This window comes from Antrostomus carolinensis, unplaced genomic scaffold (genome assembly GCF_000700745.2).
Source record: "Antrostomus carolinensis isolate BGI_N321 unplaced genomic scaffold, ASM70074v2 scaffold22110, whole genome shotgun sequence".
NCBI classification, from domain to species: Eukaryota; Metazoa; Chordata; class Aves; order Caprimulgiformes; family Caprimulgidae; genus Antrostomus; species Antrostomus carolinensis.
In genome coordinates, this window is record NW_010289374.1 from 1 (window position 1) to 25,177 (window position 25,177).

General features: G+C 41.1%; 1 protein-coding gene across 3 annotated transcripts; it reads left to right on the forward strand.

Annotated features, from left to right (window-relative positions):
- Window positions 1-664: 664 nt before the first annotated feature.
- Window positions 665-25,177, forward strand: LARS1 (leucyl-tRNA synthetase 1). 3 transcript variants are annotated; one of them, XM_010170261.2, is made up of 31 exons: window positions 665-778; window positions 1,494-1,581; window positions 2,234-2,314; window positions 2,759-2,899; window positions 3,536-3,697; window positions 4,363-4,475; window positions 4,888-4,951; window positions 5,483-5,550; window positions 5,918-6,143; window positions 6,400-6,478; window positions 6,581-6,657; window positions 7,315-7,368; window positions 7,745-7,885; window positions 8,369-8,446; window positions 9,415-9,500; window positions 9,593-9,658; window positions 9,762-9,844; window positions 10,502-10,640; window positions 12,587-12,799; window positions 12,889-12,946; window positions 13,769-13,832; window positions 14,416-14,599; window positions 14,846-14,936; window positions 15,766-15,906; window positions 16,472-16,612; window positions 16,708-16,818; window positions 17,388-17,498; window positions 19,709-19,813; window positions 21,662-21,757; window positions 22,752-22,884; window positions 24,879-25,177. In XM_010170261.2, exons 2-31 carry the CDS (start codon window positions 1,531-1,533, stop codon window positions 25,082-25,084), a joined length of 3,363 nt encoding a protein of 1,120 aa, XP_010168563.2. In that variant the 5' UTR covers window positions 665-778; window positions 1,494-1,530; the 3' UTR covers window positions 25,085-25,177. The 3 variants fall into 3 exon arrangements, with proteins under 3 accessions (XP_010168563.2, XP_028941392.1, XP_028941389.1); XM_029085559.1 differs by lacking the exon at window positions 2,759-2,899 and having other exon boundaries at window positions 666-778; XM_029085556.1 differs by lacking the exon at window positions 2,234-2,314 and having other exon boundaries at window positions 666-778.

A 25,177-nucleotide genomic window follows, 5' to 3' on the forward strand; every position in this document is an offset into this window, starting at 1 on the left:
ACCAACCCCTCAGGCTTTGTGTACGGCGGGATTTAGTACAGCTGTAGCGGTGCTGTGCTGTCCTTTAACCCCCACAACGTGTTATATGATAAAAAAAGAGACATATTTAAATGTTTCAGCATCGATGGAACTTAAAGCAACTGAAAATACTTGATCTGATGAACTCTTGATGAACTGCAGTTAGAGTAGAGTGGGGTGCCCAGGGAGTGCTGCTCCCACTCCACGAGCAGGGGGATGAAGAAACTTTACATGGGATTGGTCAGGAGTCTGGAACAAAACCAGAATTCCATGGGCTTTTATCCCCACTCCTGTCTCCTCAGCTCAGACACCTTTGAATTTGTCAGTTGTTGGTAAGATGATCAGTTTGTTGGGGTGTGTGTGTGTTATGTCGGGTACTACAGAGTCCTTTGCCATGGGAAAAGGTGATCCCTTTCCTGACAGGTTTTTGCTCTTGTTTCAGAGGGCTGGGTCTCGAGGACACAGATTTACCTGGTCTGGTCACTGATCACGTTAGTGCTGCCCTGTTGTGAGGTGATGCTGCAGTGCTGTGGAGTCCAGAGAAACGCTGGCCAGTAATGACTGGAGCGTAGGAGTGCTGTGATGTATGTAACAGCTCTGCTCACCCATTCAGCCAGACTTTGCCTCTTTCTGTGTCACAGGAACGTAAAGGGACAGCAAAAGTCGATTTCCTGAAGAAAATCGAGAAAGAGATCCAGCAAAAGTGGGATGATGAGCGAGTGTTTGAGGTTGATGCTGCAGACAGGCAGAACCAAAAGAGGTATCACTGCCCTTTCTTACAGGTTTTGCCTTTAACTGCTTGAAATGTCTTTTCAAGGGAACTTTTTTCCTTCACAACCTGGGGGGGAAGTGCCCTCTTTTGAGTGAATGGTGTTCTTGGATCATCTGGAAGAACTTACCTGTGCATTAGGTTGGCATTTTTGTAGCTGACAACATAAAGCAGTGGAGTGCATGTCTTGGTCAAGTTCCAGTAGGAGGAAAAAAACCTTTTCCTCATTCCTTGGTCGTGTCAGTTCCCTCAGGTTTAAAACACGGCTTCTCTTTGGTGACCTCTACTTTCTGCCATGGAGGAGGTGTCAGGGTGGTGCCTGAGCCCTTACTGGTGGGGGCTTTTCCTTTCCCAGTTAGAAGGGACTGCTCCTTTCTCTGAAGGAAGGTGTGTGCTTGCTCTGCTTTGCTGGGGAAGGAAAGTTATTAAACAAATACCTTGTGTCCTGGTGTGGGCCAGCCCGCCTTGCTCTGTGTAGGGGTGGGTGAAGGCCCCACGTGAGATGGTTCCTGCTCCTCAGACGAGGTGCTGTGACTTCTCTCAGCCCATGAACGCTGTTGCAGAGGTTTGTCCCACTGCCTTGTGAGTCGTACAGCTTCAGTTTGTGCTTCTGTTGTGACCTGCAGCTGTTATCAGCACACAGTGCATCTTCCGATGGTCTTTTTAAAAGCTAATTGCGCATTTAACTCTTTTAATTTCTTCTCAGCAAAGGCAAGTGCTTTGTTACCTTTCCTTATCCCTACATGAACGGCCGACTCCACCTGGGACACACATTTTCTTTATCTAAATGTGAGGTAAAAATTTTCCTTTGCTCTCATACCTTTAAATACTACCCTAGAACAGCTGCTAATTTTGTAGTTAAATTTTAATCTGACAGAATGCCTTGCTAATTACATTATAGATTCAATAATGACTTATTGAAACTTTCCTTTTCCCCCATATTTTCAGTGGAGATATTGCTGGTTGATTGGAAGTGCCACTGATCACTTTTTTTAGTTCCAGGAGACCAGACGAAGGTGTTGCCCCTATTTGTTTTTTCAGATTTGCTGAGGTTTTTCAGAGGTGCTGCTAAATGGCACAGACTGCACAAGGAATCTTATTGTCTCTTGTGTTGGTGAATACGATGCTGTATTACCTGTGTGTTAACAGTTTTAGATGCTAATGGTTAGGATCCCACAAAATCAGTCTCTCCTCTGCACCCATTCTCCTCTAGTCAAAAAGAGCCCCATGAAAATTAGGAAGGTTTGTATTTATGCAGCCAGGCAGTGGCAGACCTGATAGCAAAATCTAGTTTCACCTTCTTCTCCTTTAATTAGCTTCCTAGCTGGTGTTGACTGTGTTCATCTGCCTTTAGTAGGAAGGAATTGCACTTATTGTTTGAGAAGGGTGCTGATTCAGCCTTATGCCATTCTTATCTCATCTGCTTCATTTTTCTCCTTCATACAGTTTGCAATTGGGTATCAGAGGCTAAAGGGAAAGAACTGCTTGTTTCCATTTGGTCTCCACTGCACTGGGATGCCTATAAAGGTGAGGTGGTTTGAGTAACTGAGGGCTTTTGCTAATGTTTTTTGTACTGGAGGTTCCTTAGAGCATTGCTTACTGTCCATCCAGAATATCACGTTAATTTACTCAAAAATTCCTCCAGGTAGTGTGATTTGGAACCTGAATTTGTAGTAAAGGTGTGTTGTGCTTGAACTATACGTGATGACTTTCTAGAAAATAAAATGCTTTAAAATTAAGTTTATCTATTGTATTTTTTTCATTTGCAAGCAAACCCTCACTGTAGACCTCTTCCTGCTGTGGCAGGAGTTCTTGGAGTTGTCAGAGCTCCTAGAAGTTGATGCAATGTCCAGAAAAGGTTTTCAGTGTTGTAGTGAAATGCAGAATGTTATCAGTTAAAAGCTCTCCTTAGCTATGACTGAAGCCTCGCCACAGAAAGGTGGCTGACAGACTGCCAATGACTCTATTTAGGCCTGTGCAGATAAGCTAAAGAGAGAAATGGAATTGTATGGCTGCCCACCTGAATTTCCTGATGAGGAGGAAGAAGAGGAAGAAAATTCTGCTAAAAAAGAAGAAGAAATTATTATCAAAGACAAAGCAAAAGGCAAGAAGGTAAACTTTAAACAAAGACTTTCTGGACTGGTGGCTGTGCTCTCAAAGCTGCAAAGTGTGCATTAGGGGTTTTTGTTCTCTCACACTCCTCAGAGGAACCTGTGATACAAGTATTTAGGTTGGTTTTTCCGAGTTATGTGGGTGCTTTTAAAGTAGACCTGAAAAAAGAAAGCAGTGCATCAGCTGTGTGGTTCCAGAGATCCCCTTTTAATGCACGAAATCTTCATGGCGAGCTGGTGCACTGCTCAATAGTTACTGAGAAAAATGGGATCATCCAGAGTAGTGCTCTGCCCTCCTGCTGCCCCCCTGCACAAATCATTCACAAACCCTGTAGGGAGTAACCCTGCTCTCTCAGCAGCGAGGGGTGCACGTACCTGCTGCTCTGGTTGCTCTGTTGTAAGTTGGTATCTGGCCTGTTCTGGGTTAATGGGTGCACAGTTGAGTACAACCCAGCAAACAGTGTAGATCAGAAATACATAATCTTCACTTCTGGAGGAAGGACGTTAGAATATTTGTATTAACTTGTGTCTCTGGAAATAGAAACTGTAACATTAATAGAGGAGAATGCTCTTGAGCATATAAAGCTGTTGGGAATGTGAGAACCTGCACTTCTCCTAATCAGAGTTGTCCTTTCAGAGCAAGGCTGCTGCCAAGACTGGCTCTTCCAAATACCAGTGGGGAATCATGAAGTCTTTGGGTCTTTCTGATGAAGAAGTAGTCAGTTTTTCTGAAGCTGAGCACTGGCTGGATTATTTCCCTCCCCTTGCTGTCCAGGATCTGAAGAGCATGGGACTGAAGGTAACTGCATGAAACCTGGGGTTCAGTTGCGCCCGCAGCCGCACGTGCGTTGTCATTATGTTTGTGGATATGCTGCTTCCCCTTTGAGAAGATTTTCTGTGTAATGCCAGCATCACTCTATAAATTTCTGGTATTTTTGGAATTATTCATTTAACCTGTTAATAGTCTTGGGTGATAATTAAGTTCTTTCTTACACAGAGTTGATACTGTATGCAATGATCACAACTGGAAATAAGAATCGAATAAAGGAATTAAGACTTTAACTTCTTGCTTCCATGTTAGATAACTGTTCTGTAGTCAGAATTGATGGTAGTTTTTGGAAGGGTGATGATGTGATATTAAATAAAGATACTTGTCCTGCTCTCAGTAGATTTTTAAAAATAAAGGCATGCAGAGATTCTGAAACAGGTAGTGCTGAAATTTAGCTGGAGCAGGTGGTTAAAATGACAACAAAATGTCTCAAATTTACAGGAAGCAGACAGGGCCTTGAGGCTTTGGCATCTCGGCTCTGAAGGACCATGCACACACAGACTGTGTAGTTAGGTTTTTAAGCATGTGCCCTTTGTGTGACACGTACTTGTATTTTATTTTTAAAACAATAGTGTTGCTGTTGTGAGGTTCCTTGAATTTCTTTGTTGTATTTACTGACCCTTGCATGTTTCCAGGTGGATTGGAGGCGTTCTTTCATTACCACGGACGTCAATCCTTACTACGACTCCTTTGTACGATGGCAGTTCCTCACGCTGAAGGAGAGAAATAAGATTAAGTTTGGGAAGCGGTAAGCCTGCCACTCGCCTCTGGGTTTGCTGTGAATGGGGATAAGCTCAGCTTTTACTGAAGATGGAACCCTACGATGTGTCTCTAGAACGTGCATGTAACTCACATTAACTAAAGTCTTTCATTCCAAATGTTCTACCAGACACAGTAAGGTAGAGTATTTGTTGTGCTAGCAAAGCATGTGGGATTGTATTCCTGATTTAGTTTTTCCATGGATATCAACTCAAAGCCAAATAGAGCCAATGTTGAAAGCTCTTGTGAAAGCTGAACATTGACATTGGTGGAAACAGATTGATGCAAAATTTGAAAATACCATTAAGAGATCTCTTTTTCATAAAGATCTTTTTTCTTTTTTCCCTCTGGGTCTATGCATTATTTTATTTGCTGCTACATGAAAACGTACCTTTTTCTAGATACACAATTTATTCTCCAAAAGATGGACAGCCTTGCATGGATCATGACAGGCAAACAGGAGAGGTAATATTTTTAATTGACATTTTTATGCATTGCTTATGATCTTAAATACTGAATGGAAAAATAAATTGAATCTTGGAGCAAAATGTATTTTGTATGTACAGAGTTATCAGTTCTCAGTGGCCAGTACATGTGAAAATTGAATGAAATCTCATATTGAGAGTATTTGTCTTGAGCTGTGGGTAGTATTTTCCACTGTAGCTGTTTTCTGTGATTGTTTGGCAGTTTGTGCCAGCAGCATCACTACATCATACCGTTATCTGTCTGTTGAAACAAATCAAATAAGCTGTTATTAACTTATGTGTTGCTGAGATAGTGGCTGTCACGAGTAAATTCTTGGGCATAGGGATAAAGTACAAGCTCCCTCTGCAGCCTCTGCTGTGTGAACAGCCCTTTGTATCGATGGAAATGCAGAAAGTGTCGGTACCTTAAATAGCATTTAGGTTGGGTTCCTACAGAATAGAATTTATTTTCTTTACTGCTTCTTGAGTCAATGTCATATATTGATTGCTGCATTGTTGATGTGAATTGTAGGGTGTTGGGCCTCAAGAATATACACTAATAAAAATGAAGGTGTTAGATCCTTATCCTGCAAAATTAAGGTAGGTCTTGAATTCGTAATGGCAAATAGGGTCTTTCTTATGGCCAGAAGTGACCATTAAATTAGACTGTTTTGCTACTGGATCTCACCCAATTATTTCTGTCACTACAAAGACTTGGTCTCTGTTTTGAGCTGCTATATTCACTAGTCTGTCTGAAACTCAAGTTGGAGCTTAAAAAAAAAAAAGAAAGAAAATGAAAAACCCACAAAGAACTTAATGACCTACTTTCATCCCTTAGGAAATGTGACTTAAAAGTTCCTATTAGCTTAGAAACATGTTCTGTGTTGCCCTGAAAGTTTTTATTTTGTAAAATAAAAATTGTAAAAATACCTTTGTAAAAATACCTTTTTTTTTTTTTCCCCCTCAGTGGCCTAAGAGGAAAAAATATCTTCTTGGTGGCTGCTACGCTCAGACCAGAGACCATGTTCGGACAGACCAACTGCTGGGTTCGCCCAGATATGAAATACATCGGCTTTGAAACAGCCAATGGGGATATTTTTATCTGTACCCAGAGAGCTGCCAGGAACATGTCCTACCAGGGCTTTACAAAAGATAATGGAGTTGTACCTGTTGTCAAGGAGCTGATGGGAGAAGTAAGCATCTTGCAGCTTGCTGGCCAGGCTTGTCTGTTCCTGTGAAGCTTGTGCTCACAGGGGCAATGGCAGAATTTTCATGTTTACTTCCTCCTTGTCTAACTGTGTGTGTGTGTGTGTGTGTGTATATATATATGTGGTGGTTTGTAATATGTAAGGAATGCCAGGAAATTTAGAGAGTATCATCCAGGAGAGCTTCTTCAGCTGGGCTGGAAAAGTGCTGCTTATTGTAATGATATTCCTTTGTCCTGCACAGGAGATTCTTGGCGCTGCACTTTCAGCACCTCTCACCATCTACAAAGTCATATACATGCTCACCATCAAGGAAGATAAAGGTGACTGTACAGCAGTGTCTTGCCAAAGCCTGTTTGATACGCACTGTGCCTTCAGTTACTGTTGACTAACCTTTCATCTGTGTTATCTATTTCTTTGTCAAGGAACTGGAGTGGTAACAAGCGTTCCTTCTGATTCTCCAGATGACATTGCAGCCCTGAGAGACTTGAAAAAAAAACAGGTCAGTCTGTTAACTGATTTGCTTCTGTTTCCTTTCCATAGAGCGGGGGGTCAAAACTGGATATCCAGTGGGTAAAATGAAGCTCCCTTTAATTGGAGTTTTGCTATCTCTAACTTGAAATCAAAGTAATTAAAAATAAATGAAGTTAAAACAAGCTGTGCTGGGACAGATGTTTATTCTCAGACTTCAAGAAGAATTTTGTATGAGAACCATCTAAATTCTGCTGTGTGTTAGGCTACAGAAGAGTACCAGTGAAATCAAAATGAATTCCTGTTGTGGAAATGAGCTCCAGAGATGAGGTCAAGAGCTCTGTATGAATTTCAAATGAGACCTAAAGTGGCTGTTGTTACAGCTTCAAGGGCACCTCAGTGTCTAAACTCTGGCTACTGATTTTTTGCCCCACTCATTGTCAGGGTAGAGTGATAGTGGTTTTTTTCCCCTCTTAAAAATGTAGACAGTTATGACAGAGAATCACCTGGAAGTGAGATGAGCATTAAACTCAGGTGTGAGAAATGGTGGGAAGGCAGGGAAGTGGCTTTGTCTGCTTTATAATAAAATATTATGTACAAGAAAGACCCAGTGAATGGATAAAAACCTTTAAATCTAGAAGATTTTTCTCCTAATCATATGGCATTTTCTTTCTTCTAATTTTCAAAGGCTTTGAGGGTGAAGTATGGCATCAAAGATGAAATGGTGCTGCCATTTGAACCGGTAAGTACACCCAAATGTGTCCATCTGCAGTACCCATGACTTGGTATTCACTGATGTGAAATGTGCCCAGAGCTCTGCCTGCCTTTCCCAGAATTTCTGTTCAGAGTCATTCTTTGTTTAATGCATTTGGCCAAGATACTGTGCAGCACAGACACTTCCAGGTAACTGGTAATAACTGCCTTTTTTCACCTTCATAATACCTGGTTCAGACTCCAACATCAGCCTCAGGACTGCAAACCAAGCAAAACATACTTGTCTCTGTTTCGTTCAGTGCATCACTGAAGCTTGTGAAATCCAGGAAACAAATCTTGATGTTGATTTTATTACATTGAGATAATTCAAACTGAATATCTGACACTGTTTTGTTAATTCTCAGGTGCCCATCATTGAAATCCCAGGCTATGGCAACCTTTGTGCTCCATCAGTCTGTGATGAGCTCAAAATCCAGAGCCAGAATGACAGAGAGAAACTTGCTGAGGCCAAGGAAAGGGTGTACCTGAAAGGGTTTTATGAGGGAGTAAGTAATAACAGATTTTGATAAGTGTTTTCTTTCTGAGTTTGATTAGGAGAAAAGCAGTGGGTTAATATAAAGAATAATAAAAAAAACACCCCACAGAAGACTGCAAGAAAGGAGATTTCTTTTTCTTTTTTCCCCAGACCACTTCTTGTTTAGATTTCTCCTGCAGTCAGGTTCTGCAGCTGGAGGAATTATGTAGAGTTGAAGAAAGAATGGAGGAATGGATGGCTGCAAACTGAGACTTGTAATCTGGTTTCCTAGGAAGTGATCACATTCTAGGGAGTTGATCAGTTTTGTTACAAGTATTGATTTGGAAACTGATATGAAGAGAGTTGTGTGTTAAAAACCCCCGTATTCCTATTTTTTGCATGTCAAAGATTACAGAAATTACTACTTGTTTATTTTGATCTAAAGAGCTATTGCACCTATTTCTTGTTAATTTAAAAAAAAAATCAATCAACTCCCATGACCCATCTTTTACAGGTGATGTTGGTGGATGGATTCAAAGGACAAAAAGTTCAAGATGTCAAGAAACTCATTCAGAAGATGATGGTGGATAGTGTATGTGGTAGTACGCTGTGCACACAGCTTCTTTTGAAATATCCATTTTGTCTTCTTCACAGTAGCCTGGCTGCTGAGGAAACCTCTCTGTTTTGGTTCTGCAGCCCTCTGAGCAGTGCTCTGGGTAGCTGCAGAATACACAGTACTGCTAAAAGAAGGACCTTGTGTTCTTGGATTAGGTGGGATGAAGATCTTGATTAGAGACCTCTTATTCCCGGCTTCATCCCGCCACCTTGTCTGGGAAATATTTTGGTGGTTTGATTTAATCTTTGGTATAGTTGGGAAGATACTGGAAGTGTAAGATCTGAATTGTCAGCACCTTTCAAGCCTGCCAATAAAGGATATCCGTGCCATGCAGGCAGCCCATTTCTGGTGTTCATCATGCAGAGAGAGAGGAGTGGTAAACAGACAATGATCATGTCATCTCTCTAATAAGATTTTCCTGATGAGGACTGGAAATGGCAGGGGTTTCAGTTATTTAGTCACTATTCCCTTGTTGTTGCAGCATTCTTATGTTCAGGTTATAATATAACACTGCATCCTGTTTCATCTTGCATCAGAATATGTGGTTTGTGAAGGCAGAATTAAAGCTCACCGTTACATTTTCCTTTACCCTTGCCTGTCCCTGCCCCTGTTTTTTTCTAGTAGCTGTTCTAATCAGTAGGGGCATAGTCAGTAAGTAGTATTTTGTGCTTCTGTGCTCCTTTGGTCATGCAGGGAGACATTCTTTACAGAATTATGTGACGTGATGTGATGTGACGTGATACCTCAGAGAAGTACACAGTCAAGTGTTGCCCTCATTTCACTCAAGTGAATACTGAGGCAGAACCTCTGTGGTGGTGAAGGCTGTGCCATAAATGCTGTAAAACAGATTAGAATGGAGGGGATGCTTTTTAGTAAGATGTGAGGATTTTCATGACTTAGCTAAGTACTTGGATCTTGGCTTTTATTGCCCTTTCAACTCTTAGGAGGAAGCCATGATTTATATGGAACCTGAGAAACAAGTTATATCGAGATCTGCTGATGAATGTGTTGTGGCCCTTTGTGACCAGTGGTAAGTGAAACAAAGCTGTAGTTATAAAGTTACTGCCAAATTATATCCTACTTGTGGATTGCTTTGTGACAATAAACTTTTCCTGACTGTAGGTATTTAGATTATGGTGAAGTGAACTGGAAGAAACAGGCATCAGAGTGCTTGAAACATCTAGAGACGTAAGTTACAAAAGCAGATGTAAGTGATAGTGGTAAAAGGCTGCTGCTGGTGGTGGTCTAAGGGGGCTGAGAGGAGTAATTAGTAATAGCTTATTTCTTACAGGTTTTGTGAAGAGACTAGGAGAAATTTTGAAGCTACTTTAGGTTGGCTACAAGAGCATGCGTGCTCCAGGACATATGGTTTAGGTAGGCAAAACACTGCTTTTCTCACTCAGTGCTTCATGAGGAGGGTACTCTTCACTTCCTTTGGAAAGCTTAAGTGCCATCTAGAATCCAAAATAGCATAGGTAAGTGTAGAATGGACTTATCCAACTTACATCTTGACCCAGCATCCCAGAGAAGGCACACTTTATTGAAAATGCATGTGGCCAGGGGTAATTTTATTTCTGCATTACTGCAGTGATTCTGTGCAGCACCTCTGTAGCTTTTTGGCTGGGCCATTGATTTGGAAGGGACCTTGGAAGAAGGAAGCAGTAACACTTCTTAGGTGTTCTTCAGTTCTGACTAGCCTTCATCTTGTGTAGCCCATGACATGGGACAAGTGTTAAAACTGCATTATAATACTCAGAAAACCATTATGAGCTGAAATTTGGCAGTTGTGTTAAGAAGCTGTCTGCAGAAATAGCAAGTACTTTCTCTTTAATAAAACTTTAGAATGTGTAAGTTGAATTTTTAAAAAAGGGATTTTTAAAAGTATGAAGACTTGCATATATGTGGGTGTGTATGTATATATATATATATGTTCCACTGAAAATCATTAACTGCTTATGTATGTTGAAGTGTCATGCTTGTTAGGAGGGGTGATACTGACTGTGTCTGATCCCTGGCTTCCATCTCTTCTAGGTACCCGGTTACCCTGGGACGAGCAGTGGCTGATAGAGTCTCTCTCAGACTCAACGATCTACATGGCCTATTACACGGTGGCTCATCTGTTACAGGGAGGTAACCTGAGAGGTCAAGGAGAATCTCCTCTAGGCATCAGGTAAGGAGGGTGAACCCTTAAGCTTTCTTGTTTAATTCAGGGTGCTTATCTTCTGAAGTGTTCTTAACAAAGACTTGCCAGGCAGGCTCATTCTTTGCTTTTGTGTTAAAAATCATAATTGTTAGAACTTAACCTGGTGTTAGCTGAGTTACAGCAAATCTGCAGAAGGGAAATAAGGAAAGAGAAAGGAGTGTGGTGTCCAGGGAGGGGAGGAATGTCCCTGAAAGCAGAACTGTATGCAGAGTAAATCACCTTTTTAATTCTTGTTTGACTTGTTTTTGAGTGATTGATTTCAGTGTCTGCTGAAGTGTATCTGCTTATCAAGACTGCTTTGCTACTGTAAAAAATTGTATGCTTCAGTGTGCAAAGTAGGCAAGATTAGCACTTAGTTTTTGTCACTGTATAAAAAGGTGGAAACTGTCTTTGAAGCTTAGAACCATCTTTTATCCATGACTCTCATGTGGAGACCTTCAGAGTAAAAGGGAGAAGGTGTTTGTACCAAAATAGCTCCAAAGACTGCTCTGACCTCTTGCTTGGAGTGGTTGTGAACTTTCAGTGATGGACAACAGAGAGCTGAGATAGTACAACTTCTTGGAATTGAAAGAACCACTGCCAGTCTTGCCTTGAATCTTACTCTCTAATTCTGCCTGTTTTATGAACTATTTTCTGGAGCAGTTTACACACTGGAACTTACCTTTTTGAAGGCTATAACTCATCTGAAAACCATTTCCAAAGTGCAGATTCTTACAAACAGAAATAGTTCTGAAAGACTTGGCAAGGTTTTAATTTTGGCTCAAACCTCTCTAATTATAAGAGGCTACCTGCATACTAGTCAGTCTGGAAACAGACTTTGAAGTGAGCATCCTGAGCACTGAATTAGAGATTTGATGTAATTAAGCATATACAATTAGAGTGTACTCTTACACGAGTAGATAACATCTTTCTTACAGTGTTGGCAAATGCTTTTTACTAAGACTTACTCTGTGGGTTACAGTAAGAGGGGATTTGTGGTGCCTCATGCCAGTCCCTGTTCGGTTACAGCGATATTTGGCACCAGACACAGCAGCTAAGTCACAGTGCACACCAGTAATTTGAAATGTAGAGCAATAACTACCAGATCTAAACCAGCAAACTGGGGCATGTGAGACTTTATTCTTGACTGGTGGTATCAACCCTCAGTTCAACAAATTGTTTAATACATACTGAAGGTACTTTGGATCCAGAGTGTGTTTTCTCTCTGCATAATACAGGCCAGAGCACCTTAGTGGATGTTAACAAATAGTAAACTTAGATTTGAAATGAGTAGATTTGAAATGTGTGCAGGAGTATCTGATGGACTCCAGTGAAATTCCAAGGAGCTAATAAAAATATCTGTAGAAACAAGAAGGATTTTTTTTTTTTAACGCAGGCCAGTGGCTTCATTAAATTGATTTGTATTGTACCTTGAATTGTACAGCAATGCTCTTGTACTCCTGCTCTTGTACTTTCATGGAAGCCAGAAGGAATGGCTGTATGGCCCAGTGCAAGGGAGGGCAGAGACATTTAGGCACTGGTAATAGGTTTTTGGTATTTATTTAAGGTCACAAGTGATGCTGGGGGGTGGCATTTGGAAAAGAAATAATCAGGTTTCCAGGACATTTAAGATTATGCTTTAATTATTAACTACTTTTTTCTTTGTGGGAGCCCTCATGCTTTATTGGGAAATATCAAAGGGCATTTAAGCAGGGCACAGCTTGAGCAGCTCTGAGTTCTGATTTTGTTTCTGATGTCGGACTCGCTCGTCTGATCTTAGACACAGTCTCTGTACACTCTTTGTGTTTGCTGTGCTTATCGAGTGGAGTGTGTTGTGAGAAGGAATCGACAGGTTTAAACTGTCTTAGTCAAAATGCTGTGGAGTGTAGGAGGAACTTTTACTGCCATCTCAATATGGGACTAATTCTGTGCAGGGCACATCAAATGAGCAAAGAAGTTTGGGATTACATCTTCTTCAAGACAGCTCCATTTCCTAAAACAGAGATTCCAAAAGAAAAGTTGGACAAGCTAAAGGAGGAGTTTGAATTTTGGTATCCTGTGGATCTCAGAGTTTCTGGAAAAGATCTTGTGCCAAATCATCTGTCATACTACCTCTATAATCATGTGGCTATGTGGTCGGATCAAAAGTAAGTTTGGAGATAAGGCAAAACAGGTTTTTTTTATAAAAGAAAACGTATTTATTTTACCAAATGCTTTGTATCTTGTCTTCAAACAGAGAAAAATGGCCAGTAGCTGTGAGAGCAAATGGACATCTCCTTCTCAATTCTGAAAAGGTATAGTGAGGCTTCAGGTATGAGGTGGCTTTTGTGGTTGTCTGAATAGGCACTGCCTGCCAGACTGGAAAGATCCTCCTTGGAATTTAAGAGGAGGAAATAGTGAAAATTCTAGTTTCTTCTTTGGTGCCCTCCAGTTTTTCATCCATCAGAGGTGACCTGCCTTTCCTCCAATTATAACACTTTTAAGTTAGCTCTTGTATGGCATCACCAGTTTAGTAAAGATTTCAGTGCATTTCTGTTAAGTTTTAGAGTAATATAGAATGTAGAATGATTTATATTTTTTTTTTTTTTTTACTAAATTTTAGCTTATCCAAGCATTGGAGTCAGTGCAATGAGAGGAGAAAGTTTGTGCCAATAACTTGCTAATATATGGAGCAAAAAACCTACCAGAGTTCTTCTTGAATAATCAGAGCTGTATGAACTGAAAACAGCAATTTTGGAATAGTATTTTAATTTAGTTTAGGTTTAATTTTGGTACTGGTTGTCCCATTTTTCAAACCCTGACCAAGTCTGGGGTGGAACTCACATGATGCAGAAGGCAGCTCCCGTTTCCATGCAGCTGTGGTGTATATGGACCTTGGGAATAACAACTTGTGCAAGTCTCAAAACAAGCTCAACATTTAGGAGTTAGATGAGTGCTTGTAAAGTTTAGTCTGCTTTTACTGTGAGACCTAGTTCAGATTTACCAAATGGCTTTTGCTGTGATTCATGAGAAAATACTTTCCCAGTGGTTTGCCCAAAACCCTTGTTGTGTCCATCTTGCTTATCCAACAACTAAACAGCAGTGTGAGAAAACAAAGACTCTTCTGTTTCTTTCAGATGTCTAAATCTACAGGCAACTTTCTTACCCTAACTCAAGCTGTTGACAAGTTTTCTGCAGATGGTGAGTCTGTTCTGACCTGCATCTGGTTTTCAGTTATGCCAAAATGACTAAAATTAGTGTTTGCTCTCAAAGGAGCAGTGGGTTTATTGGGGTGATGAGTTGCAATAACGCTGCTTAGCACCTGCTCTTGTTTGAAAAGCTGAACTCTATTCAGAAAATCGGGATGCGTGTTAGCACAACACCTCTTTCACCAAGAGCTGCTCCTGTTGTTGAGACCTCCTGGAAGATGCCTGTTTCAGTCTTCCATGTTTGTTTAAGAGTTCAAAACATGAGACACATGCTGTTGGTTTATACACATGTGCCCTTATTCCTTCTCGCGTGCCCTTGTCTTTAGGGTAGTGATTGCACCAGGGTCCTGGTTCTTATTGTCTGTCTGGTTTCCTTCCTAAGGAGGGCAGTGTACCTCTCCTGGGTACACTGCATCCTTTGAGACGTCTCTTTCTAGTTGGCCAAGTAGCTTGTAAATTCACTTTGCATTTTATTAACTCATAGTGTAAAGTTGTAACTCACTTTGAGTCCCACGCCTCCTGCCTCTATCAGCTAATTGCATGCCAGCCCTGTTGGCTCATCCACTTTCTTCCAGGCATGCGTTTAGCCTTGGCTGATGCTGGAGACACTGTTGAAGATGCCAACTTTGTGGAAGCCATGGCAGATGCTGGTATTCTTCGTCTCTACACATGGGTGGAGTGGGTGAAGGAGATGATTGCGAATAGAGACAGTCTAAGAAGTGGTCCTGCCAACACCTTCAATGACAGAGTCTTTGCCAGGTACTGCACGAAGGCTAATAATACAGTTTGGTCTGTTTTTTTTTCTTGCAAGGAGCACACAATCTGTAGTTATTTTTCTTTTTTTTTTTCTCCACACTAATGAATTCCATAAAACAAAACACATTACAGAATAGCTTATGTGATTGTGCTGCACTGGTGACATTGGTAGGGTTGTTTTACACAGTGTGGCTGCTATGTGGGGTAGACTGTGCAATATTGGTGTTTCCACTTCCCTTCCCTCCCTAGTGAAATGAGTGCTGGCATAATGAAGACAGAACAAAATTATGAGAAGATGATGTTTAAGGAAGCTTTGAAAACTGGCTTCTTTGAATTTCAGGTAGGAGTGATCTTTTTAGGTGTACTACTTGGTATTTTGTTATTTTGCGGATTTCTTTTGATCCTGATATCTCTGATCCTTAATTATACAGCTAAATTGGAATTAAAATTGTGCCAAGAAATGAGTACTTTAATGGAACAAGCCTGAAATTATAAAGGTCTGCTTATGTCACTTTTACAAAGGTCCAAATGAAGACAATTGTGATGCTGCAAATAGTCCTGATAGCTAATATGAGCAAAAAGCTGCTTAAAAAAATGACACTATTAAACAGAGTGTTCCCTTTCTTCAGCTCCTTTGCAATAAGGAACTCTTCATAAGAAATCTAGAGAATACATCAACAAAATTGTTTGGAAGCAGAGTGCTTTTTGATATATTCCATAAACCATGTCTCTGGAGTGTCTGCTGATCCATGCCACTTCACTTAATGAATTGCAGAGGCTCCTTTCTGTGGCTCCTTCCTGATATTCAGGAATATGATTAAATAGGCTGAATTATATGTATAATCATAGATCATATGCATTGCCTTTTTCTTAGTACTTATGAGTATCTTTATGCAAGCTATTTGGGACGAGAGTACCTGATACACAGTTGTGGATATCTGTCTTTTATGTCTGTGCCAATAAACACTTCTTAAAAAGTAGTGTATTAATGCAAAAAATCAAATGGCCAACCAACAGAAAATACAGTTCTTGTAATAATCCATTATTGCATTCTAAGCTGCTTACATTCTAAGGGCATATTAGAATAAAGAATTGCCTGTGTTTTCCTCTGAGTGTTTCTCCGTGGCAGTCGGAGTGTGCTGATGGTGGTTGCATTGGCTGTGTTTCAGGCAGCCAAAGATAAATATCGTGAGCTGGCGATAGAAGGAATGCACAGAGAGCTGGTGTTTCAGTTTATTGAAGTTCAGACTCTGCTGTTGGCTCCTATCTGTCCCCACTTGTGTGAGCACATCTGGTCTCTGCTGGAAAAGGTACTAGTGCTTCAGTTTTGTCATTTGATTTGGATCTAAGCTTTTACTGATTCTTAGTAAAGCTCATATTGGATTTATGGATGTCTTTAATATGCAGGTAGAAGAAACATGTGTCTTACTGTATGAAAAGCCATGATAGTTTATTGTACATAGGACAGTGACCATGCAGAGTTAGGCTGTTACTGTGATGTTACATACAGCTTGAATACAGGTCACTTAGCTTGCGTACTCACAAAGCGGTGGTCCAAAATTAACCCAAATAATGCAGCATTCCTACACGTATGCATGAAACTTAGGTCTGTGGGGTTTTTTAATTGCCTTCTGCTTGTAGATGAAGTTGTGGAGCTGTGTGGCAGCTGTAACTGCACGTACAGTCCCTAACACACTTGCAAATAGATGCTTGTTCGCCGTGTACTTTGTCCATTACGACCTAGTTGTAGGTGGGTGCTCACTGAGGTGCAAACTGTCTAAACTCCAGTTTCCAGCCAAGCTATAATGGGTTAAAAACCACCAGGTACTGATGTGCTCTCATCTCAGTGCATGTCACTTCTTCCTTTCTTTAAAGCCTGATTCCATTATGAGAGCCTCATGGCCAGCAGCAGGTCCTGTGGATGAGGTGTTAATTCGCTCCTCTCAGTACCTCATGGAAGCAGCTCACGACCTCCGACTCCGCCTCAAGAACTACATGACACCAGTGAAAGGAAAGGTGAAGTGTACTAGCTCACCTTTTTAGGTGTGCTTACTTGATAACTCTGTATTGCCTCAGGACTCCTTCCTAATTTTTTTTCTTTGTTTCCTTAGAAAAGTGCTAAAGAACCTTCCCAGAAGCCCTCTCACTGTACCATCTACGTGGCAAAGAACTACCCGCCTTGGCAGCACACCACCTTGTCAGTTCTGCGCAAGCACTATCAGGTGGTCATCCTTTCGTGTTTCTTTGGGCTGCTTACCTGCTTTTTCGTGGGCTCTTTCTTCCTCTATTTGCAAAAAACTTATAAGCTGTGATTTTTACCAAGTTATTTAAATATAAAGCAGGATAGTTTTAATTTTCTTTATGCTTTTACAACTATCCGATACGCTTTAGTGCTTAATGAAAATGTCCCAAGGAATGTCATTGGTTTGACAGTGGATTTTCAAACAAATCAGGAAACTAGTGCTTAAAAATGTGATTGTGATAAGGCTTAAATGTGGATTTAAAATGCATTCTGGTAAATAATTTAAGTATATTAATATATAGTCACCAGAAAGAATAGAGAAAATGCAGAATAATACTGAGTTGCCTGAATGGCAGTAGTTATCTGTGGGGTTTTTTTTTTTTTTTTGAGTTTTACTTTTAAAATACTTCAAAGGGATGAGAAAATGATTATATGTGGAATCAGAATCCCTGCTGGTATTTATGGGAAAGCACAAAGGGTATATGATATTAGAGGGCAAGTTTTTTTAATGGTACCTGTACTTTTTAATGGATACTCATCAATATTTAGGTCAGTGGAGGTCAACTGCCAGATAACAAAGTAATTGCCAGTGAGCTTAACGCCTTACCAGAGCTGAAGAAGTATATGAAGAAGGTTATGCCTTTTGTTGCCATGATTAAGGTAAGTGTCAGAGGGACAGTTTTCCTCTAGAAAAAGCTTTTGTGAATGAAACATGTCGGAGAAAGGCAACGATAGTCTGTAACTTCACGCGTGGGTATTGTTGTGTCCTTTATTTTATTCCTGGATCTCCTGCTGACTTTTGACTCCCGTCTCTGTCCTGCCCCTGACTTATTTGGCATCTTTATGTTTTTGTTTATAAACTTCTTTGACATCTCTGGAAGAAAGATACAGTAAAAGTGTCTCTACATGAGTTGGCCCAGGTGAGGTCTAGTTGAGGTTTGGTAGTTTGTGTTTTGTGTGAGTTGGCCCAGGTGAGCTCACGGTCTAGTTGAGGTTTGGTAGTTTGTGTTTTGCAGCTTATGCAGTCTGTGCCTCAAATACAAGTGGATTCCTCTGTGTTTGAAATGCATCGTGTTTGACTTTCCAGTTTTTCGTGCTGAAATGAGAATGAGATGTTTCTCTGGAGACATAAAAATGCTTGACATATGACAGCTAAGGACAAGGCTAGAGATGATTGCACTATATTTAAGTGATGAAAAAAGGGACTGTTCTGTGCCCTGAATGGAATTATGAATTTTGTGTATCATTCTTATGTTTTTATCACTAATACTCTGATATTTCCTAATTATTTTCCCATAGTCACGCAAGCCTATGAAAATCTTGGCTTGCATTTTTCTTACGAAATTTTTTTGTACTTGATGGTGCAGATAAAAACTAAACACACCAACTAGGAAGGTTCAAGAAGCAAAGAACAAGCACAATTTAAAAAAAATAAAGGGGGATGGAGTAGGATTTAAAACCTTTTGACTTCGACTCATGGTTTGTAGAAGCTGAGAGGTATTAGTAATGGAAAAAATCTTTACGAGTGTGAAAATATGACTCTTTCTCCTTAAGCTTTAGCTTGATTTTAAAAATGCATGTAATAGCGTCTTCTATTTGTCAGCTTTGTCATATTTTATAAGTGGAGCTGCTCTTTTGCCCCCTCTGTAGGGTTATTCTAATTATTCCTTTTCATGGTAGCTCAGAAGCCTTCAGAGGAACACAGAGCACAAAGCAGCTGTGAAGCTTCCTGTGTAAGTGAAGTTTGTAGAGAGATGTAGTGATGTGTCAGATCAACTGATACAGTTGGGGAAGGTCAGACAAGCTTTCAGTCCTGCAGGTGTGTTGGGTCTGAAACGTCCCTGGGTTTGATGTCCTCAGTCTGGTAATAGCTGGTGATCGTGGCACACACAGGGAATGGGTTGGCATGCGGGGGCTTACCCCACATCCATCCTTTCACTTCTAAAGAGCAGTAAGCAATTTCACATAGAAACATCTGAGCTCAGACTCCCTAGGTCAGTATGTTTTTCTCTGAAACCAATTATTCAACAATTCCAGTGTGCAAGGAGCATTTCTGCTCGTGCTTCCTGTTCGTCAGAGGAGAGCTTAAATGTAGAAGCAACTCTGTGACTTACAAAGGGAAGCAATTCAGCGTTAATGTAGGAGATCTGTCACATAAGACTGACAGGGAAACCAGGAAACCACAACCGTGCTGAGTCTGGCAAAGCAGAGCTTCAAAGGAGACAGCTGGCTCAGCATATGAAAGCAAGACAGGGACGGATTAAATTCTGAGGAGGAAGTTCTGTTTTAGTAAAAAAAAATAATAAAAAATCACGTGGTTTTTATATTGCCTTTAATACCTTGTGTCTTGTAACTGTTGCTGTTGGCTTTCTGGACTAATTAAGTTACTTTTATGTTGACATATAAAGTAGTTTTTATTTCCCTGCAGAGAACTTGTTTTACAACTGCTGTGAACTTGTCCAGTTGTTGTGTGCTTGTCCTTTGTTTTAAACTAGGTCATGCGACTGAATTTCCTGCTGTGAAATACCACTGAAATGCTGACTTATTCTGTCAATTCTCAACCTGCACATGAAGTAGGGGTTATAAATAACTGACTGTCAAACACCTTTTCAATTCTATATTAAAAATGTGCTCTAATTGCTCTTACTCCTCCCATCAGTGTCACTGACTCCCTGTAGAAGAAACCCTGTTACAAGAAAATCGTTGCTCCTACGTTAGCATGTTGTGCCAGCAGAGAGCTCTCATGTTTAAAAGCCTGCTCATTTCATGACGAATGTAGATAGTTTGCCATTTTGAAGCATCATTTTTCTTGCAGCATTTAGAGGGTTTTAATCCTGTTTTAATTCTTCCCCACCCACCACCTCTGACAGGAAAATCTGGAGAAGAATGGTTCACGTGTTCTTGATCTGGAGCTGGAATTTGATGAACGTGCAGTGCTCATGGAGAATATTGTCTATTTGACAAATTCCCTGGAGGTTGGTATATGCTTGGCATATTCACTACTTGGTTTTTATTGGGGTAGCTGGAGGAGCAGCCTTTCCTAAGGCTCTAAGCCTGTTTACATTAACTTCTGGGTGTACATTGCTCAAGGAATAGTTTTTTATCAACTTTCTGCATTTCAATCTTGCTGTTTAAACTTGTCAAATATGGGTGTGTAAATCTGTTAGATAAAGGCATGAGACAGTGGTAGATGTATGGTACAGAAACGTGTTCCCACAGAACAGAAGTGGGTTTTGCTGCAGTGCTGGTTGTATCTGTGATACAACTTGTATCTGGTTGTATCTGTGATACACTTTTGAAGAGACATTTTTCTCTGAGCCAACCAGTATCTTACATTTTTTCATCTGGAGAAATGAGAAGGAGCTGTTTCAAGGCATTACTGGTAAGAACGATCAGAGCCCTTAGCCCTGTATCCTTGGGCTCTGGCAATGGTACGTTGGCTGTAGCAGATCACCTGGCCCTCCAGAGAGGAGCAGGGTCTGGGCAGGGCTTTCAAAACTATGGTGTGTAGTAAAGTGGATGCCAGTCTAGTAGCAGCCATACTGCTTCATGTGATAACCAGAATTAGTTCAATAGGCAATATGTTAATGAAGGGACAGCTCAGGCAGGTTGGGGGGGCCAAGAGCACCCGTTTCAAAAATTAGAAAATACATCTGTGTTGCAAAACTTCATTTTGTAACTTCTACAGTGTGAAATAAATGTGGTTTTATTGGACTTGCCCCGTATCGGAGCCAAGTCAAGAGGGAGCAACAACTATTTTAAAACATCTGTAGATCTGCAAAAGTCACTGAACTGGGGGAGAAAGCAGTTAAAACAGTGGAGCAGTGAAACAGGGGATCTTTCATGCAGGAGAATCTAGAGAAACTTGAGAACTGGGCTGTGAAATCTCCTGAAGCTGAACAGGAACTGTTGAGTTCTGGGCGGAATGAGCCCCCATTTCTGTGTAGGCTGGAAGTGGTTGGCTGGCCACCAGCCCTGCTGCGAGGGACACGGGGGTGTTGCAGGCTTGTCAGGAGTGATGTGAACTGAACGCGCGCGTGCTGTCGCTGCAAATGAGCCACGCTGCGTGTTGACCTACATTGGGAGGAGTTACCTATGCAGGAGGTGATTTGGCAAGTCAAGGGAAGCCATCCGTCTCCACTCAGCTCTGCCGAGCCCGAGTTCAGAGTACGTGTCCGTGTTGTGCTCCCCTCTCATCCTCCCACGCTCCACACCCCCAGTTTTAAAAAGGCTTTGAGGACCTGGAGTGGCTGAGCAGAGGACCTTTGAGATGGCTGGGGGAGCCTGGAGCATGTGACCTCCAGCGAGGGGAAGGAGGGGGCTTGTTGAGACTGGCTGAGGGGAACATCTCGGAGAAATCTTCTGCTACTTAGAGAGTTACAGAAATGACAAAGCCAACCTCTTTCTTGGGAGTGGCCAAACAAGGGACAGTAACCAGGGGTTGCTGCTGGAGTTGCAGCTTGTGAGGCTGAGGTGGGACGTGAGGAGGCGTTTGGTAGGGCAGCAGTGTCGTGTTGGAGCAGGCTACCCAGAGAGGCTGGGGGTCTGTCCTCGGAGGTGAACTTGGTCCAGCATGGGCAGTAGTCCCACTTGGAGCAGGAGATGCTCAGAGGTCCCTTCCAAACAGCAGGTTGTGATTTTGGGTGTGCTGCTGTTGCCTTGTGTCAGTGCCCATTTACTTTCTGCTTTACTATATGAACAGTTGGTTGAGAGGCCTGGTAACTCCTGTTGTTCCCTCTGAAATTATTAAACTCCTGTTTATTTCCCTCCCCACTCCACACCCTTTTCTTTTTTTTTTTTTTTTTTTGTTCTTTTCCCAACAGCTGGATCACATTGAAGTGAAGTTTGCGTCTGAAGCAGAAGATAAAATAAAAGAAGACTGCTGTCCTGGAAAACCATTTTCCATATTCAGAACTGAGGTAAAATCAGAAATTCAGATATTGGGAGTCTGAAAACTTAATTAGAAAAAAAGCAAACAAAAACCAAAAGCAAATATGCCATGTAAAAACTGCCATCAGACATCAGCACTGGATTTTTTTGCCTTTGATCGAATACACCTCCAAATCAAGAAACATCTCCTGAAGCAGTTAGGGTTTTTTTTTTTCTTCCTCTGTATTGAGCCCTAAATGTCACTGGGTTTGTACTTTAGCTTTCAGGCTTTTCTAGTCAGCACAATGTAATGATTTGACCTGAAGACTGTTAAAAAAAAGTGCCCTGAGCATTGCCATATTCTCACACTTGTTTCTTTCAGCCGTGCCCCTCAACCACTGCTCTTTAGATAAGGTGGGTTGTGCTCTAGTTAAAACATAAGCTAAAAATAGAGCCTTGAGAAGGGCTTTGTGGAAGTATGGCTGAGTCTCACTTCACAACTGTTATTTAGGAACTGTTGTGTTGCTTATTATACTTGTTTTAAGGTCTTATAAATTTCCATGTGAAACTTTGCATTACTTGTTTGCTGAAACCTAAAGTGTTTTTTAATACTTTTTACGTTTATCTGTTAGTTTATAACAGGTTAATAAATGGCATTCAGTTGCATAAAAATAAAACCTTTCACAAGCATTCCTACAGCTGTGTCACGGAGTCTTGGGAGAACTAGTGAGTAATGTGTGAGATGAGTGAAACTCTGCAGCAGTGGTGTCACATATGAAATTTCCAGCTCCTATACTTTTCCACAGTAAAAATTTGATTGATTTCCCTAATATGTCCTAAAAACTGGTGTGTACTGTGGCTTGTTCTGAAGAGTTGTGGGAGTGCTTGCGTTCTGCCACTGGCAGTCAGTGTTTCTAAATGAAGTTTATCCATCCAGAATATTTGTTGATAAATGATGTTTATTTGTTTTAGCTTCATGTTTCCTCTGAGGCTTGGATCATAAATAGGGATTCTCCTTTAATGTTTGTATTAACTTTCTTACAGCCTAGTGTGTCTGTGTTTTTGGTGAACCCTCAACCATCAAATGGCCACTTCTCTACAAAGATTGAAATCAGACAAGGAGACAACAGAGAGACGGTGATCAGACGCTTAATGAAGATGGACAGAGGAATCAAAGGTAAAATATGGCTATCACACGCTGATTGCATTAATATTTCCAGGTGAGAAGTGGAAACAAAGCTCCTGAAGTTTGTGCAGCTATCATAGATGCTTAGAAGGGAGCAAGAAGTTTTGTGTTTGAACAAACAAGAAAGGAGAGAATCTGCCATTAGGCTCGTGGGTTTTCCTCATCAGTTGTTTGTTCTGCCACTGGTGCACTGACACTTGGTTTCAGCCAGGGATTAATACAGATGGTACTTCCCCATGTGCTTTGAATTTCCAAAAAAGAGTTAGTCCCTTAACTGGTTACAGGCAGCTTCTGCCACTTCTATTTTGGAGCCCAGGGCTGAAAAAAAAAACACCTACCAGATTTATTTTTTTATTTAGCCTAAGGTGAATTAATTTAACAGTTGCTGAGTTGGCTCCTAATATTTCCTGTCCCAGCTCATGGTGGAAAACTATCTGCTCACTTAAAATGGGGATTACTGAAGAATTGCTCAAGAGCCTATCAATTACCATTGTTTATGCCAGACTCGAACCAGCAACCTCTGTGGGAAGTAACTTAATACTCCTTTTGAATCCTCTGAGCTATTTCTTCCCTCTTCCTCTTGTGTTCTTCATGCACTAATACTTTATTGCTTCCCAAGTAGTTTTCTGTCTAGTAACTTTATGCAGGGCTGTTATGCTGCCATGTAAATTCTGGAGGTGATGTGCACTGACAAGACAGAAGAGGAGAGATGCTGTTGTCACCTTTGTCACTGTCTCATTGTGTGGCACTGAGAAAATCTCTGCCACTTTCTTGTCTTTTGCCTCCTTGCAGTTGGAATAAAAGCTGCCTCTTAGGAGTGCTGCTCTGGTCAGTTTAAATGGGTCTGGTATCTTGACAGTCTACAGGTGGTCTTTGTAAGTAGTAGTATTTCAGAGTGGGTGCTTTTCCTCAATTTTTCTTGGAAATAAGTGGGGTTTTTTTCTAGCCTACTTGTTGATAATTTTAGTATTCCTCCCTTCTCCAGCTGCTTGGAAAGATATTTTAGGAAAACACAGACTAGCTTGATAAAATATCATGTTAGACATTGTTGAAACAAGCATTAAGTTTCTGGCCAGTGTAATGAAAGAAAATAGCTTTCTTAAAGGAGCAGCAGCTGTGTTTTTGTTGAAGCCTGCAGGAATTAAGGATTAAACAAATCTGAAGCACTGTGAGCTAAGTAGAAAAGGAAAACTGGACCCCATCCAAAAGCTTGTGACAGCAGAGTCATTTTTTCTTTCTGTCTTTCAACAGCTTGTGTTTATATTAATGTTTATGTGTAGAACAAAGCTGCACACTGATGATGGTGCACATGGAGAGGGATGTATGGGGAAGCATGTAACAAAATACAGGCGGGGGAAATGTGCTGTGTACCCAGTAGATGTGCACACGGACTGAGTAGCCTTCTGCTAGATGGCTGTTTTGAAATCACTGAGAACAAGTGAGATGAAGTAGAGACTTTCTCTCACTTTGTCTTTTCCAGAAGGTGCCAGTGTCCTGTTGGTGCCCCAGGGCTGGAAGGTTGTATTTGGAGGAAGGCTTGGCTGAAATTCCTCGGGATTTTTCTTGGTCTGCGTAGCTGTCTTTTATTGTGTGCATTGTAATAGACAATTGTATTTAAAACAACTCTCGCCTTCCCCTTTCTCCCAGTCTCTGAAATTCATTCCTCAGAAAATGATACCATAACTGCTCAGTTACTCACAGCTGTCCCTAAACCAGATAAGGTGAATTTAGTGCTTAGTGTGGTATTGGGAGTTGGTCCATCTGTGGTTTATCCCCATTTCTGATGGTAACTTGCACTGTAACCACTGAACAATGTCTTTGTAGTGGGTTTAAATCTCAACATGAATGTTATTTCTGAGAGAACATGTTTTCTTGGAGCAGATACTTTAAAGTACCAAGTACTAAGTGTTGTTTTGATTAATTCAGTTGATGCTGTAGCTCGTGTGTAGATCCCATGGCCTAACTAGCCAGTCTCTTTACTGCAGATCTCTCTAAAGTGAAGCTGATGAGGTTTGATGATCCAGTGCTCGGGCCACGCCGTGTTCCAGTCCTTGGCAAAGAAGAAGCAGAGAAAACACCAATTCTGGAGCAAGCCATCTTCCACATTGACCTGGATGAGAAACACGTCCGCGTTACTGAGAACGGCCTGACAAAGGACATTGGTGACACCATTGTTTATCTCGTTCATTAAACTGGCACGTACCTGGCGTGATCCCTGGCAGTGAGAAAGTTCAGAGAGTGACTTTGAAAACATCTGTAATGAACAAAGATGATAATTTGTTCT